Here is a 13373-nt window from a genome sequence, read left to right as displayed (position 1 = left end):
ATCTAGCCCTGCACCTTCACCTCTGCTTTTCAGCTTCATTATCCTGTAAAATGTTGACTAGCTGATGCATCATCTCCACGCAACATACTCTTCATTTTTTGGCACTACCAAAGTGCATAAGTGAACATTCACAGGGGCACACACTGCAAGTTAAAATATAATGACCCTTTTCAAGAAAACTACTTTCTCCTCCTTAGGCAGGAGTCCGGGCTGCTCGAGATGCGAGTCAAGCATGTGGAACTCCAGGTAAAGGGAAATTAACTCCTATTAACCATTTTCTTTAAAGAGTAATATCTTTTGTGACTCCTTAGAACATAATTCATGCTATTGCTTCTCCAGAAGCAATGTAGGCCTGCAACTCTGTGGTAGCAGTCAACAGTGACAGAACAAAGCCTGTATGATTTGAGCTGGGGTTGAACAGAAGCACTTAAATATGCCATCACTAACGAGCTAAGCCCATAAGAGGAGGATAACACAAGATCACATTTTTTAAACCATACTGGTTTGTGATTTTGCTTACTTCTTACAAAAGAAAATATTACACAGATATAAATTCCAAGCAGTAAGTGCTAGCTAAGACCATTTTTTCAGATCAGCAATTGCTCTTATGTAGCTATGTGACTATGATTACATCACACAAAGTAACCCATCCGAAGATTCACAGGACAGGACTACTGCCAAAAGAGATACAGTTAACCCCCTCTACTAAAGATCTGCAAGGAAATCCAACAGTAAACTGAGCACATGGTTACATTTTCACAGAAGATGTTATTACAAACACTAGGTATAAAGCAGAATGGTTCCAATGACTGAAAAAACAGGGATCAGCTTTTCATTCTAATATGCAGCTTAATGTTTTTTATCTAGAAAAGCAAACAGGAAGCAGTAGCTCAGCATTCCCTGCATTATTCTAAACAAAACCAATAAAAACCAAAACAACAGACACTTAAGACATTCAGCTTATAAAGATTTTGGTCAGGAACACAAACTGAAACCTAAACTTACACAAGCGCTGTTTTGCAATGTAACATTGATAGTATTTTACATCCAGAAAAAAATACATATACAATTTGATTTCAAGAACATCAACAAAACCATAGCTGTATCAATACAGAAAACAATTTAATTTGTTTCAAAATAAATATTTGACATACAAAGCACATACAGTGAGAAGGGTCACAATAAATTACTAACGGAGTTACTTGCTCATTCACTGAGAAAAGCCCTTGGTATTTCCAATTTCATACCATCAGATTTATCATTCTTGCTGATTTAAGCACAGCAGTAAACAAATATGGATCCCAATGCTTTCCTTCACAGGTACTGGCATGGATAATTTACTGCAGTGATCCAATTTGAAAATCAGTAGGGACCAGTAAATTGCTGCATAAAAGAGCAAGCGAATGAGGTGCTTTTTCCTTAGTGTCAGCAGCCTGTGATTATTATGTTTATTAGATTTTCTTGAAAGGGCTTCACATTTTCTCAAATATGCAGGAGAACTATATTTCCCTTCTGAGCCTTACATTAGCATATTGTGCCTCAGTCCTTGAATGCAAGTAAAAAATGAATTTCTCAATTCATTTGAGAAGTTTGTACCATCTGGATGGCACACAGCTAAGCAATGAAACTCCCTTACTTGGGCAATATCTCCCATTATCACAGAGCTGGCTTTTGCAAAAAGTTTAATAAGTAATGCTAGCAGTTCATTAAAAAGATATTTCTGAATCCACGTTTAAGATTAAATTCAATTAGATGATCCATACTGAGAACGTATCTTTGGAATAAAGGATAGCTTGAGAATCTGTAAGTTTGACTTTCCTGGGATTTTTTAAGAAACTTACATCACATTAAAAGTTCTATTACAGAGATAATAATTTCAGTATACTTTAACCACAAATATATGCAGCAATTATAGACAACTGCAACAGATCAGCACAGCCTATTAAAATCTTGCACAGGAAATGCCACTGTCACATATTTCTTCCCTCAACAGAAAGACACCAGAGCCATACCTAGCTCTTGCAGGTAGGAAGCAGTTTTTGAGAACATTTTAAAAGAGCATGCTCTTCTAGCTCTATGGTCTTTGCCAGCCTTAATCTGAGCACTGCAAGATACAGCACTTTTTGGAAATAGGACCAAATCATACGTAACATAGCAACAAATCACCAGAATGATTGCCTCCAATGCCCAATTTTTGTTTTTCCCTCCCACTGTTTCCTCCACTAGAGTTCTTACATCACCTCAGAAGATGAACCTTTCCTCCCACACCTCAATTCTTATCTGTAAAATGGACAAGAACTATACTTGCTTAATTAGAGATTGCACAGCAAACATGGCAATATGGGAGCCTAGTGATAAAAAGGTCCAACATGGACTGTGCAAAGCAACCAACTAAATTATTTGTTTGGACATTACTAGCACAAAATTAACAGCTCAGAAGGTTTCAGAACAAACAGCAGCTCATGATTATAATTTAAAAAAAAAAATCACTAACATGGAACTTAACATATTGCAATATATTGACCAATATTGCTCCCTTTGAACATCCATCATAGAACAATTAGCATTTCAGTTATGAAGCAAAGAAAACATAAGACTGACAGCACAAAACTAATAATGAAAAGACGAAAATTAAAACACAATAAAGGAAAAGATGGATGCACATTAGTGGATTACTGTGTGTGCAAGAAATCCCAAATGGCAATAGCTGCTCCCAACAGACCCAATTGGTCCTGATGTTTTATTCCTCTACAGGTGAGAACAGAACAGGTTATCCTAGAATATCACATCTATAGCAGACTTGTGCACAGCAAGGGGTGCATCTACCCAAAAATTTATCCAACAGCACTTTAACTTATGGAAGTTTAGACAATAAGAACAATTACCAGTGTGATTCATACCAATGGAAACAATAACGCTACCTAGTAGGTAACCATTCTCCATGACAAGAGCTATTCTGCTTCATATTTGGGGTTCACATTTTTACAGTCAGTTTCAACATCTCTCCGCTATCACAGACTTCTGTTATAGCGAACTGCTGACAGTGAAGTAATATGAGTAGTAGCAGTTATTAAGGAAGTAGGCACATGAGCAGAATGTTTTTTGTTAGCATTGAGACAGCTTGCTTTTACCAGGAAGGCAGCATAAGGCTACAATAAATAAAAACAAAGTTGATACAGTGTACACGTAAGCTGCCTCATTTATTTTGCTTGGAAATTATGCTTATCCCTTTATACCATACTTTTGAGGCACTCCTCTAAGTTTTAACAGGCCACAACAAAATCCAGGCCTCAGTTTTGTCAAACAGCTCTTGACAAAGCCAAGAGCACAGCACTACCCAAATCAAGCTCCTTTTATGACAAAATATTTCTCCACAACCCATTTTTAATACTACTCGTCAGAAAAAATGTTTAAGTTTCACATCCACATTTAGACTTGTACCGTAACCTCATTCACTTATTCCTTTTAACCAGCCTTCCCCTTTCACTGAGCTGGATCTCAGATTCAGCATCCTTCAGTTACAGCTGCAATATATCAGTTCCAACTCACTCAAATTTAATAAGAGCATATAGTTAAAGAACAGCAGACCACATTCACAACAGTTTTCTTAGACCAGAAGAACTCGCTCACAAGAAACATGTTATTATCCTTACACTAACTACCAAAGCATTTATTTGCTTTCCATTACTGGGATGGGGGATGAACTTAGATGACCTATTCAAAAGTGAAGAGCTGAACAGAGCCTGATGTCACCAGTCAAAAACAGTCAAAAACAGTCAAAAAGGTCTAGAACAGTGCTGAAGAGTTGCAATGGTAAGAAGTAGGTCTAGATTTCTCCTCTGAGATCATTGCTGTAGTGCCTACTCTTGGGTTAAGTTTTGAAGGAAAGAGTAATAAATCTTTGCATTGTAGAAGGCAAAAATTTCTGTAATATGACTTAGAGATGCACAAGATACTAAGTTGTCCCATTTCAAGAGCTGCAGTGGCAAGTGTGCACACATATAAGCACAAGACTGCGTTCTGCTCAACTTCCAGGTTCAAGTATCAGCACATTCCGTTAAAAAGAAAGCTTGAAGAGCCTAGCAAATTACATTTAACACTCATTTTATTGTAGTAGAAATTTTAGGTTTTATAAAATCCTCAAGTTACAGGATATACACATAGTGAATCTTGTTGCAAGTATTAGCAGCAGTAGAGCAGTACTGCATGCAGTTGCTTATGCAGTATGCAAGTGTTCTATAAATAACTAATCATGTTCAGAAAGCAAGATGCAAAGTCAAAGAGTATCATATTTGATTACCAAAAACAGGTCTTTATCAGTACCAAGAGGTTGGGCAAAAAATTAAGTGTGTAAATACACAGCTCTAAAATAGCAAGCTAAAACAACTGAAAAGGCCAAATAACATCCGCATTGCAAACAAGATAACTCAGTAGTTACATACTTTGCTCTGAGACTGTTTTCAGAAGTGTTTCACATTTCTCTGACTAAGGAAGAAGAGCACAGTACCTTAGGATTTTTACAAAAGGCCAATTATCCCATTTAATTTTATGCAATTAGAACATTAATATTAGCTACAGAAGATAAGGCAAATACTTTGCCTTGAACTCATGGAAAGATATTACATGCGGGCAGATAACACTCTTTTTCTATGACCTACCTTTCAGCTGCTGGGTGAATACATAATCAGCACTCAATTTAATATTCACTTCTGTAGTCATGATACTGCCTTCAGATCAGTCATAAGATGGATTTATGCCAAAAAATCCTACAGCAATTTGTTTCAATAGCTGCCTGAACAGGTGCAATCCTTTATGCAAATTTCCCATTACAATGAGAGTCTCAGAAACTGGAATAACAATTTATATAGAGCTAGCTACAGATTAATCTTCTAAAAAGCAGACATGCTTGAATTACTGCAGTCTCACATTTGTGTAGACACAAGAACATATCCGCAATGATTCTCCAAAAGTTACAACATTTACATTGATTAGTTCACTTAAGAGATGGTTAAAAGTTTAAGCATTGCATCTTTGTCTGAAAAGCCTCCAGGTCAGCAGTTTGGCTTGGTAAAACATCCTGTTTTGACAAGACAACTGAATTCTCCATGGTCAGAGCCTTGAGATTTCTCCCAGCAACCAAACAGAAGGCTTCATCATAACTCTTCTGAGCTTTTACCTTATCTTTAAATGACATTAGCAGAAATAGGCTCTCCTGAAAAGGTGTTACCTATACCAGCTTGATACCCTTTAAATTTTGTTAAATTAAAGGTGGGCAATGTTTTTCACTGAATATAGTGATTTGGACAATAATTCTACATATATTTAGTAAGCAGAAGAATACTGTCCAACATGTACTGCCTAGGTGTATGTACCAATGCTACCTGCTAGAGACACCCTACCATAGCAATGGTTCCAGCTAGTATAAACCTATTATGCACAGGCTCTTAAAGAGTTTTAATCAGCATCCAACAACTAATGATTTCTAAAAAACAATTCTGCAGGACTGGGTACGTTTAGGATAGAATGCAGCTACTTTTTTTCCACCAATTACCAATATAGCACAGTAATTTTGAAGTTTCCATGACTTGCTTTTGATATGCTAAATTTTATATTATCTCCAAGAAAAGCAAAGACACATTTTTATACAGCCTGGAGTGAGATCAGTGTAAAACCAGAAATTTAATCATCAGCAGAAGTGCCAGCTGCTCACAATGTTCACAATAGACGCGTGTCTGAAATTTGGCTATGCAGCAGTTGGTGCCAATCTGCTTATAAAGGAAATGCTGCTGAGACACAGTCTTCTTACAAAAACAGGGCATGAGGGCTTCATTATTAAATGTTCAACAACAATTCTCAACTCAGTGAAGAGAGTCCTGGGGGGAAAAAAAAAAAAGATTTAAATACAGAATAAAAATCACATAGCATTCACCAGAAGCAACTAATATCTAAATCACCCTTTTCATTCATTTATTTTCTAAATAAAATAATTTTAAAAAAATTTACTACAACAACACACACTAATTCTAGTTAGCAAGTTCTTTAGATTAACTCAGCGTTGCAGCATCCTGCAAGAATTTCAGAATTCTTATTCTCTAAATGTTAATATTTTTTAATCACCTTTAACTTAGTGAAGGACATAAAGACAGCAGAAAAATTCCACATTCAAGCAGGAAAAAAACCAACAAAAACCAAACACCATAAAGAAATCAGAACACCCACTGCAGGTAGGCCGGAAAGAAGAGTGATAATTTCTTATAAATAGCATAAGAATTCAGGAGGCAAGAAAAAGTGGAGTGCTTGTGTTGCTTCTCATTAGAATGCAAACAACCCTGTATTCTAGATTCAGCTTTTAAAAAGAAACACTTAAGAAATAAAACCTGAAACACTAGCAGGACTTGAAATTACAAAAAGACAAGAAACTGGTCTTATTAGAAGTTTGTTTTCATGCACTTTTTTTTTTTTTTTTTTACATAAAAAAGTATCTTCACTTTTAATACATGTAATAGGATTGATCGATTTCTTACAAAATAAGAGGAAAATTGAGGCAATAAAATTTGTGATTCTAAAACCAGTCTTTGCATATCATGGCAGCCAAAGCTGCTGCTCTGGTATTTTATCAAACATTTTCCTAATTAGATAGTGATCAGATAAGAAAGTGAAATCTTACACTATACAAAAGCTTGACATGAGAGAAATCTCAAAAGAGCATTCTCCTGAGCAAATCCTAGAAATATTTACAGTTTCAAGGTTTAAAGCACTAAAAGTTGTTCAAGTCAATGCAGAACAAAATCAATAATGCTCTATTTCACTTATAATAAACCTTACTTATAAATTTAAAGGAGGTAATGAGTATGTTTGAGATCATACACGGACTTTTTCTCTCCAGCTGACATTACACAAGTTCACACATATCTGTTCATGTACGTGTTTAGCCTTAGAGAGACCAAGAATCTAAAAATATCTTTATGATAAATGGTTGCAGAACAATTAAAAGACTCTTCTCCTAAAGCATACTTTTTAATTATGCAAACATGTTCTGAAAGCTCTCATTCAAGGACAGCACTTTAGTTGACTTCAGTTACATGAAATAAACGTTACTTTAAAGGACTGTGGCAAGTTTTTTTTATTTAAAACAAACATACATACACACCCACATATATTTCACATTCTATCATTACCACTCGCACAGGTTGTGGATTCTCCTCCTCTGGAGATAAAGACCCATACCTGGATGCCTACCTATGCAGCCTGCAGTAGGGGGCCTGCTTTGCAGGGGGGTTGGACTCAACCATGTCTGGGGGTCCCTTCCAACCCCTACAATTCCGTGATTCTGTGATTTGGTATTATGTGTTATGTATCCATTACAGAATGAAAAATGTCTGTATTTAAACACTACACTGTTAAACACTAACTTCCAAAATCAATGTGGTTATTACCTGCAGTACGGGTTTCGCCGAGAAGAGTAGCGTAATGTTAGAAACCTATAGTAAATGAATGGCTGGAGCAGACTCCCTTGACCACTGAAAGAGAACAGAGAAGCAGAGGTTAATGCTGATTTACATAAATAAAAGAGAGTCAGGACTTTCCCTAAGAAAACCTAGGAAACTATCCCAGCTCAAAAAAGCCAGACTGGGGTGGTATTTGTTCAGACAATCCAGATCTGACAGCATAAAACATACATAACCATGCCTTTACAAAGGCAGAAACTTTAAGAAATGTAGTATAACTGCATCTGATGATGGGTAAAGAATCACAGAAGTGACAGCACAGAGTAGTTTGGTATTAAGGAAAAGCTTGCTGGACAAGCATGAAAACTGACTGATCTGAGTAGTCCAGTTACACTGAGCTTTTTCAGCTCACAGCATGGTTCATGTTATAGAAGCACTATACTTACAGTACCTTTTGAAAAAAATCTTAGAACATAACGGAGACTATTATTTATGTATTCATATATTAACACTAATTAAACTGTTTCAGTTACTCTGAAATGAGATTTTTGTACTTCTCAAAGCTGCTGTTCTATGTGACAGAGCTGCAAACCAAGACACAGCAAAGCACAGAAACATCTTGAGCTTATTTGACTGAAGCTTCTTTATATAATGTAATATTAAAAATCTGTGTCACCATAGCATAGTTCCAGAGTGGAAAAAGCAAAGTCTTGCATCTGTATGGTATTTACAAGCAATTTAACAGGCTTCAACAGTTTGTTCTCTAAACTTCCACCACAGTTTCATTTAACCTCTATACTGTTTTTACACTTGGTATATCATCTGTTACAAGTTTCTGCTAGATGACTTATCAACTAGCTCCATTCCACACACTGAATTCTGCATAGAGAGGAAAAACACAAAGATCTTCGCCCCAAAGTTTTAGAGCAATCAAATGTTTCAGATGCTGGATACAAATAGTATCCATCAGTTGCTAAGTGGCCTTTGAAGGAAATACAATCCATCGGGGCTTACGCATTTAAGTGTTCAGCTGCCCTACTGTAAGATAGAGACAAATGATGCATTCTATCATCTTGTAAGAAAATAAAGCTTCTCTTCTACTGCCTTTGAGACCACTCAAGACAAATGCTCTCACTGCGCTATGACATGCATAATGCAAATATTCCATCTTCAAGTATTGAAAGGAAGCAACTCAAACTTCAGTCATTGGCAGACTGTTATGTCTATGTGACTTCAGTAGGATTCCAACATGTACATTCTTAAGATCCCCAAAATGAAAACAGGCTGCACATGAACAAAGCAGGCAAACCCAGATGGAATAAATACGGGTTTGTGGTCAGAAGTAACATGGGAGAGGACATAACCTGCTCCTCCTTGCACTTTTCAAGCACCATGCAATTCCATGCCACTTAAACTTTTGGGATCTAAAACTAGAAGCAAGAGTAAACAGATGCTTTTCAGTAGGGCTAAAGATCAATATTCTGTTACACTGTCCAAAATTTAACATACTGAATGCTATGAAAGGGAGAGCTGTTTTGTTTTGTTTTTTCTTCCGTGCCCAACTATACCAGAATGAATGCTGTTTGATTTCATGATGCACAGACAACTATACACAGAGATCCCTGTAACCCACAGAATTAACTACAAAAAATAATCTCATGCACAAAATTCCTAATTCTGAAAATATTAATGATAATTCTTACCTGAAGAGCATAAAAACTGTGGCTGGCATCAGAAAAATTTCATTGCAAGCAATGAATTTTAGAATATTCTGTTGATTAGCATTCAGTTTCTCTAGAAGATTTCTCAGAAAGGGCAGGCTATTTGAGCCTCGTGCCTTAAAGAAAAGAAAAAAACCACCATATCATTTCTTCAGCATAAAGTAGTATTAACATCTACCATTTATGAGTCATTTCAGCAAGTGATTGAAATTAATACTGCAAAGAATACTTTCAAGAAGTGTGGAGCCCCCACCAGAATAACCATTAATAATCTCAGGAACCATAGGCACATAAAGCTTAATTAAAAATAAAGCGTGCTGTAAATTCCCCATGCACACATTCTATGTTTAAGTGCACAGGGCTGGCCAGAAGCCTTATTCTGTCCACTAGGATGAAGTGCCTACAGCAGCAAGACGGCCTGGGCAGGATGTACTGGATGTTGGAGATGCATTAAGCTGTAGAAAACTGTATATTGAGCAGATGGTTCACTTGACAATTTTATTTTATTTTATTTTATTTTATTTTTTGCTTCTTAGCTTCACCCTGAGGTTTGTTATTCCACCACTGAAATGGAACATTTGACTTCATAGCATATGGTTTAGCCTGAAAAGACAGGTCAGAAGTTTGAACCCCACTGTTACACACTAGTGGCCTCCTTCAAAGAGAACCGTTTCAAGAGAAATAATTGGTGTCAGCTTCAGCATATTACTGAGTTATAACAGAATAAGAAAAACAAACTAGAAGACCTCTCAGATTCTGTGCCAAGATTCCATACTACAGTTTCACTCTAACTCCTCTAACGTAGCTGAAGGAAACCACAGCTGCAACTCCCAAACTTGCTTATAAATCCCACGTGCACCAAGGGTATTAATCACGTTGTATACTATGCCATACTTACATCAAGAACTTTCTTTGTGTATGTAGCAGCATGAAGCAAAGAGAACAGCAGAACTGGGAAAATGCTCACTGAAGCAAGAATAAGGAAAATAAAAGACTGAAGAAGTGTATCATTTCCTCACGATATTATGCAAGAGGTCAGCTGGAATGAGCAATACTCGAGTAAGACACATTTATAGCTGTTCCATTTTCTCCTTACATCTTTCTTTGCTATGCATTTTTCTTATTTAAAATCAGTGTATACATATGTATGCAGAAGTAGAACATACACCATGATTACACACCTGCCTGCTTCTAATGAAATGCATTCTTTCTACATGAAAGACATGTAAGGTTACTACTTAAAATCCACCATGTACACATAGCACAGTTTTATAAACAGATGCTACAAAATGCATTTTATCACCAAAGAACATGCAATTTCCAGCAGTTCAGAGAGCAAGGACATAGACATTCCTCTGCCAGGGGCATTCTAAGAGTAGGACATCAAGCATACACACAACACAGCATGAAGAAGAGCTACTTCAATATCAGCTTTGACGAGCCACAGGAATAAGCCCTTTTTGCAGAATGTTTAGTTACTTATCCAGAACAGCTATTACAGAATAATTGCATCTCGACATATGTTTTACTTCTAGAGAAGTTATATATAAACTTGCTCCAGTCATAAATGTCATAAATGAAAGTTATCAGTTTTTCTTAAAGGATCATTTAAGATTGGTTATAGAATTCTCCGAATTTAAGTTTCAGGAAGAGAAAATAAGATAAGGATCAGAGACTGCAGTGCATTATGTACAGAGGTGATTAACCTGAACATGGATCAATTCTACTTTACATAGAGTATGTTTTGTGAATAGTAAACATACTTTATTTTTTTTTTAAGTCACAGAATCACAGAATGGTCTGGGTTGGAAGGGACCTCATGGATCATGGATCTCTAACTCCCCTACCACGGGCAAGGCCACCAACCTCCCCATTTAATACTTGACCAGGCTGTCCAGGGCCAATCTGGACTTGAACACCTCCAGGGACAGGGCATCCACAACCTCTGTGGGCAACCTGTTCCAGCACCCTGCTACTCTCATAGTAAAGAACTTCCCCCTGACAGCCAACCTAAATCTTCCTCCTTCAGCTTAAAAGCACTTCCCCTTGTCCTGCCAGGGATGTGGCATGGGTGATGAAAAGAATCAAGTTTTTAAGATATTTAAAAATGTTACCAAGACAACCCAAGCAAAGGATACTTGTGACAGGGTAGGAGTTCACAAAGATAAGAGAGTACAGCAGGTAGTGGCAGCTGTCCTCCAGCAAAGCCTGGGCCAGAAAGGCCCTGCTAAGCTGGAAGTGTGGTAGCCTTTGGTGTAGTCGGAGAGCACTAGTGAGAGCATTTGCCAGCAAGGCGCGCTGATAGAAGCTTGCTGCTTCATGTAACCTGCAAATCATCAGAGGAGACGTTACCATATGAACCAAGCCCCTGTTCAGAAGCCTTTCACCCCTGAGAATTGCATCACAATTGTGCAGTACTTTCCATATTTCTGTTATCATACATAAGCACTGTTACCAAAATACACTTAGAAACTGGTAACAGTGACTTAATGCAGATGTTGAAGGTAAAAATAACTCAATATATTATTTATTCCATAACTACATCAAAATATGAGTATTTGCCAGTACTCGACAATTGCTGAGCATTTTCTAAACACACCAACAAATGCTTAAAGCCAATCTTAAATAAGTAAATTAGTAAAATCTTTTCTCACAAACCAACCCAACAAACTAAATAATAGAAAGTTACCCTTACTTGGGAAACTACTCTATGAAAACAGAATGTAGTCACTTATAAATTTTTAATGTTGTTTCACAATGTTAAAATACATACCCTAGAAGAGGCAGGACAAATAAAGCAGAGCAGTAAACTGTGAACAAGCGGGAAATCCACATTGCTGTATCCAACTTGTTAGCCATCAGAAATTGCTACATTAAAAGATAACAATAACAAAAACACAACCCCAAATAAGTTGGTATCTTAATATTTGCATACAAGGAACATTCTTCCTTCAGTATTAAATGGCAGCCTTGACTAGGATCAAACTATTGCCTGAAGAAAAGGGAGTATTTTCATCGTGCATGATACTAGATACATACGATGTTTCAACGTACTAACCAGATTGCAAATGGAGCCTTTTCACTCTGAGGCAGCCTTCTGTATCCTACAAGGAAACACAGCACCGAGATCCTCTGTAGAGGCAGTGAGTGTCTCTACACAGACCAATCTCATTGGGTAGCCACCTTCAAGAACTTCTCACACAACCTCTTCAGACCAAACTGGCTGCGGTATCTATCACTCCAGGGCTCATTTTAAATGAAACTGCAAGCAGCTCGGCCTAGGATCACCACACTTCTTATGCAAGAGAAGAAAGAAGTAGCAAACTGAAGCTGACATGACTGCTTCCAAGGGAAAAGGTCATGGATTCAAACAAATAAATGGAATTCCCAACACTCCAGCACTTCTCCTGTTTTTCAACACTGCTTAACCACGGTCCCCTTCCCTGGTTTACACAGCCCCAGCACCAGGAAGGCTGTAACAAACCACGGCACGCTTTCAGTTACACACATCATCAGAACGCTGCCCTCCTTCCAGCCGCACTCCTCGTGGGTTATCCGTCCTGCTCCCACATTCGCGTGCTTCACTTTGTGTTTGACTTCAGCCAGGACCTCCTTTTTTTTTCCTTTTCTTTTTTTTTTTTATTTTTTTGCCCGCTCTCGCCTCCCGCTCTCCCAGGTTCTTTGCACTCCTCCTCCCCGACCTCGGCCGAGCGGCACCTCCCTCCCGGCACCGGGGCCGCGGGGTCACCGAGGACAGCCGGCCCCGCTCCGTGCCCCCATCCTCCCCGCACAGCCGGGCCTGCTCTGCCCGGCCCGGCGCTGCTCACCACGGCTCCGCCGCCGGCTCCGCCTTGCACGGGTCCGTTCTGCGTAGAGTCCGCCATGGCCGCACCTGCGGAGAGAGAAGCGCCTCAGCCGGGTCTGGGATCGGGACGGCCTCCGCTTCCCACCTTCCGCTCCCGGCCCTGCGGGACGCACCGCGAGCGCCGCCGGCCCCGATCCCACGCGCCGCTAGGCCCTGCCCCGGATGCGGCCTGATGTCATTTCCAGCGCCCCGTGCGGCCTGCCGGGCAATGTAGGCTCGCTGACGTCACGCTGCCCGGCTCGTGACGTCACAAGGCCTCGCCGGGAGCCGCGGCGGCGTTGGGTTCCGAGCCCTGCGCCCCACGGGTGCCCTGAGGCGGGGCGGGACGCGGTGCCCGCC

At 38.9% G+C, this 13373-nt stretch overlaps 1 protein-coding gene across 3 annotated transcripts; it reads right to left on the bottom strand.

Moving 5' to 3' along the window:
- Positions 1-4087: 4087 nt before the first annotated feature.
- On the bottom strand, positions 4088-13165 carry TMEM33 (transmembrane protein 33). 3 transcript variants are annotated; one of them, XM_042812025.1, is made up of 8 exons: positions 13148-13165; positions 12997-13061; positions 11943-12037; positions 11308-11495; positions 10068-10135; positions 9152-9285; positions 7437-7520; positions 4088-5873 (listed from the first exon to the last, which is right to left on the bottom strand). In XM_042812025.1, the coding sequence occupies exons 2-8, from the start codon at positions 13051-13053 to the stop codon at positions 5744-5746; spliced, it is 756 nt and encodes a 251-aa protein (XP_042667959.1). In that variant the 5' UTR covers positions 13054-13061; positions 13148-13165; the 3' UTR covers positions 4088-5743. The 3 variants fall into 3 exon arrangements, with proteins under 3 accessions (XP_042667959.1, XP_042667958.1, XP_042667960.1); XM_042812024.1 differs by lacking the exon at positions 13148-13165 and having other exon boundaries at positions 12997-13127; XM_042812026.1 differs by lacking the exons at positions 12997-13061; positions 13148-13165 and adding an exon at positions 12228-12845.
- Positions 13166-13373: the final 208 nt, after the last annotated feature.

Source organism: Centrocercus urophasianus, unplaced genomic scaffold, assembly GCF_019232065.1.
Source record: "Centrocercus urophasianus isolate 14NV4802_14NV808 unplaced genomic scaffold, USGS_Curo_1.0 seq_13, whole genome shotgun sequence".
Lineage (NCBI taxonomy): Eukaryota > Metazoa > Chordata > Aves > Galliformes > Phasianidae > Centrocercus > Centrocercus urophasianus.
The sequence above is the reverse complement of the archived record's forward strand: the minus strand, read 5'-3'. Positions and strand labels throughout refer to the sequence as shown.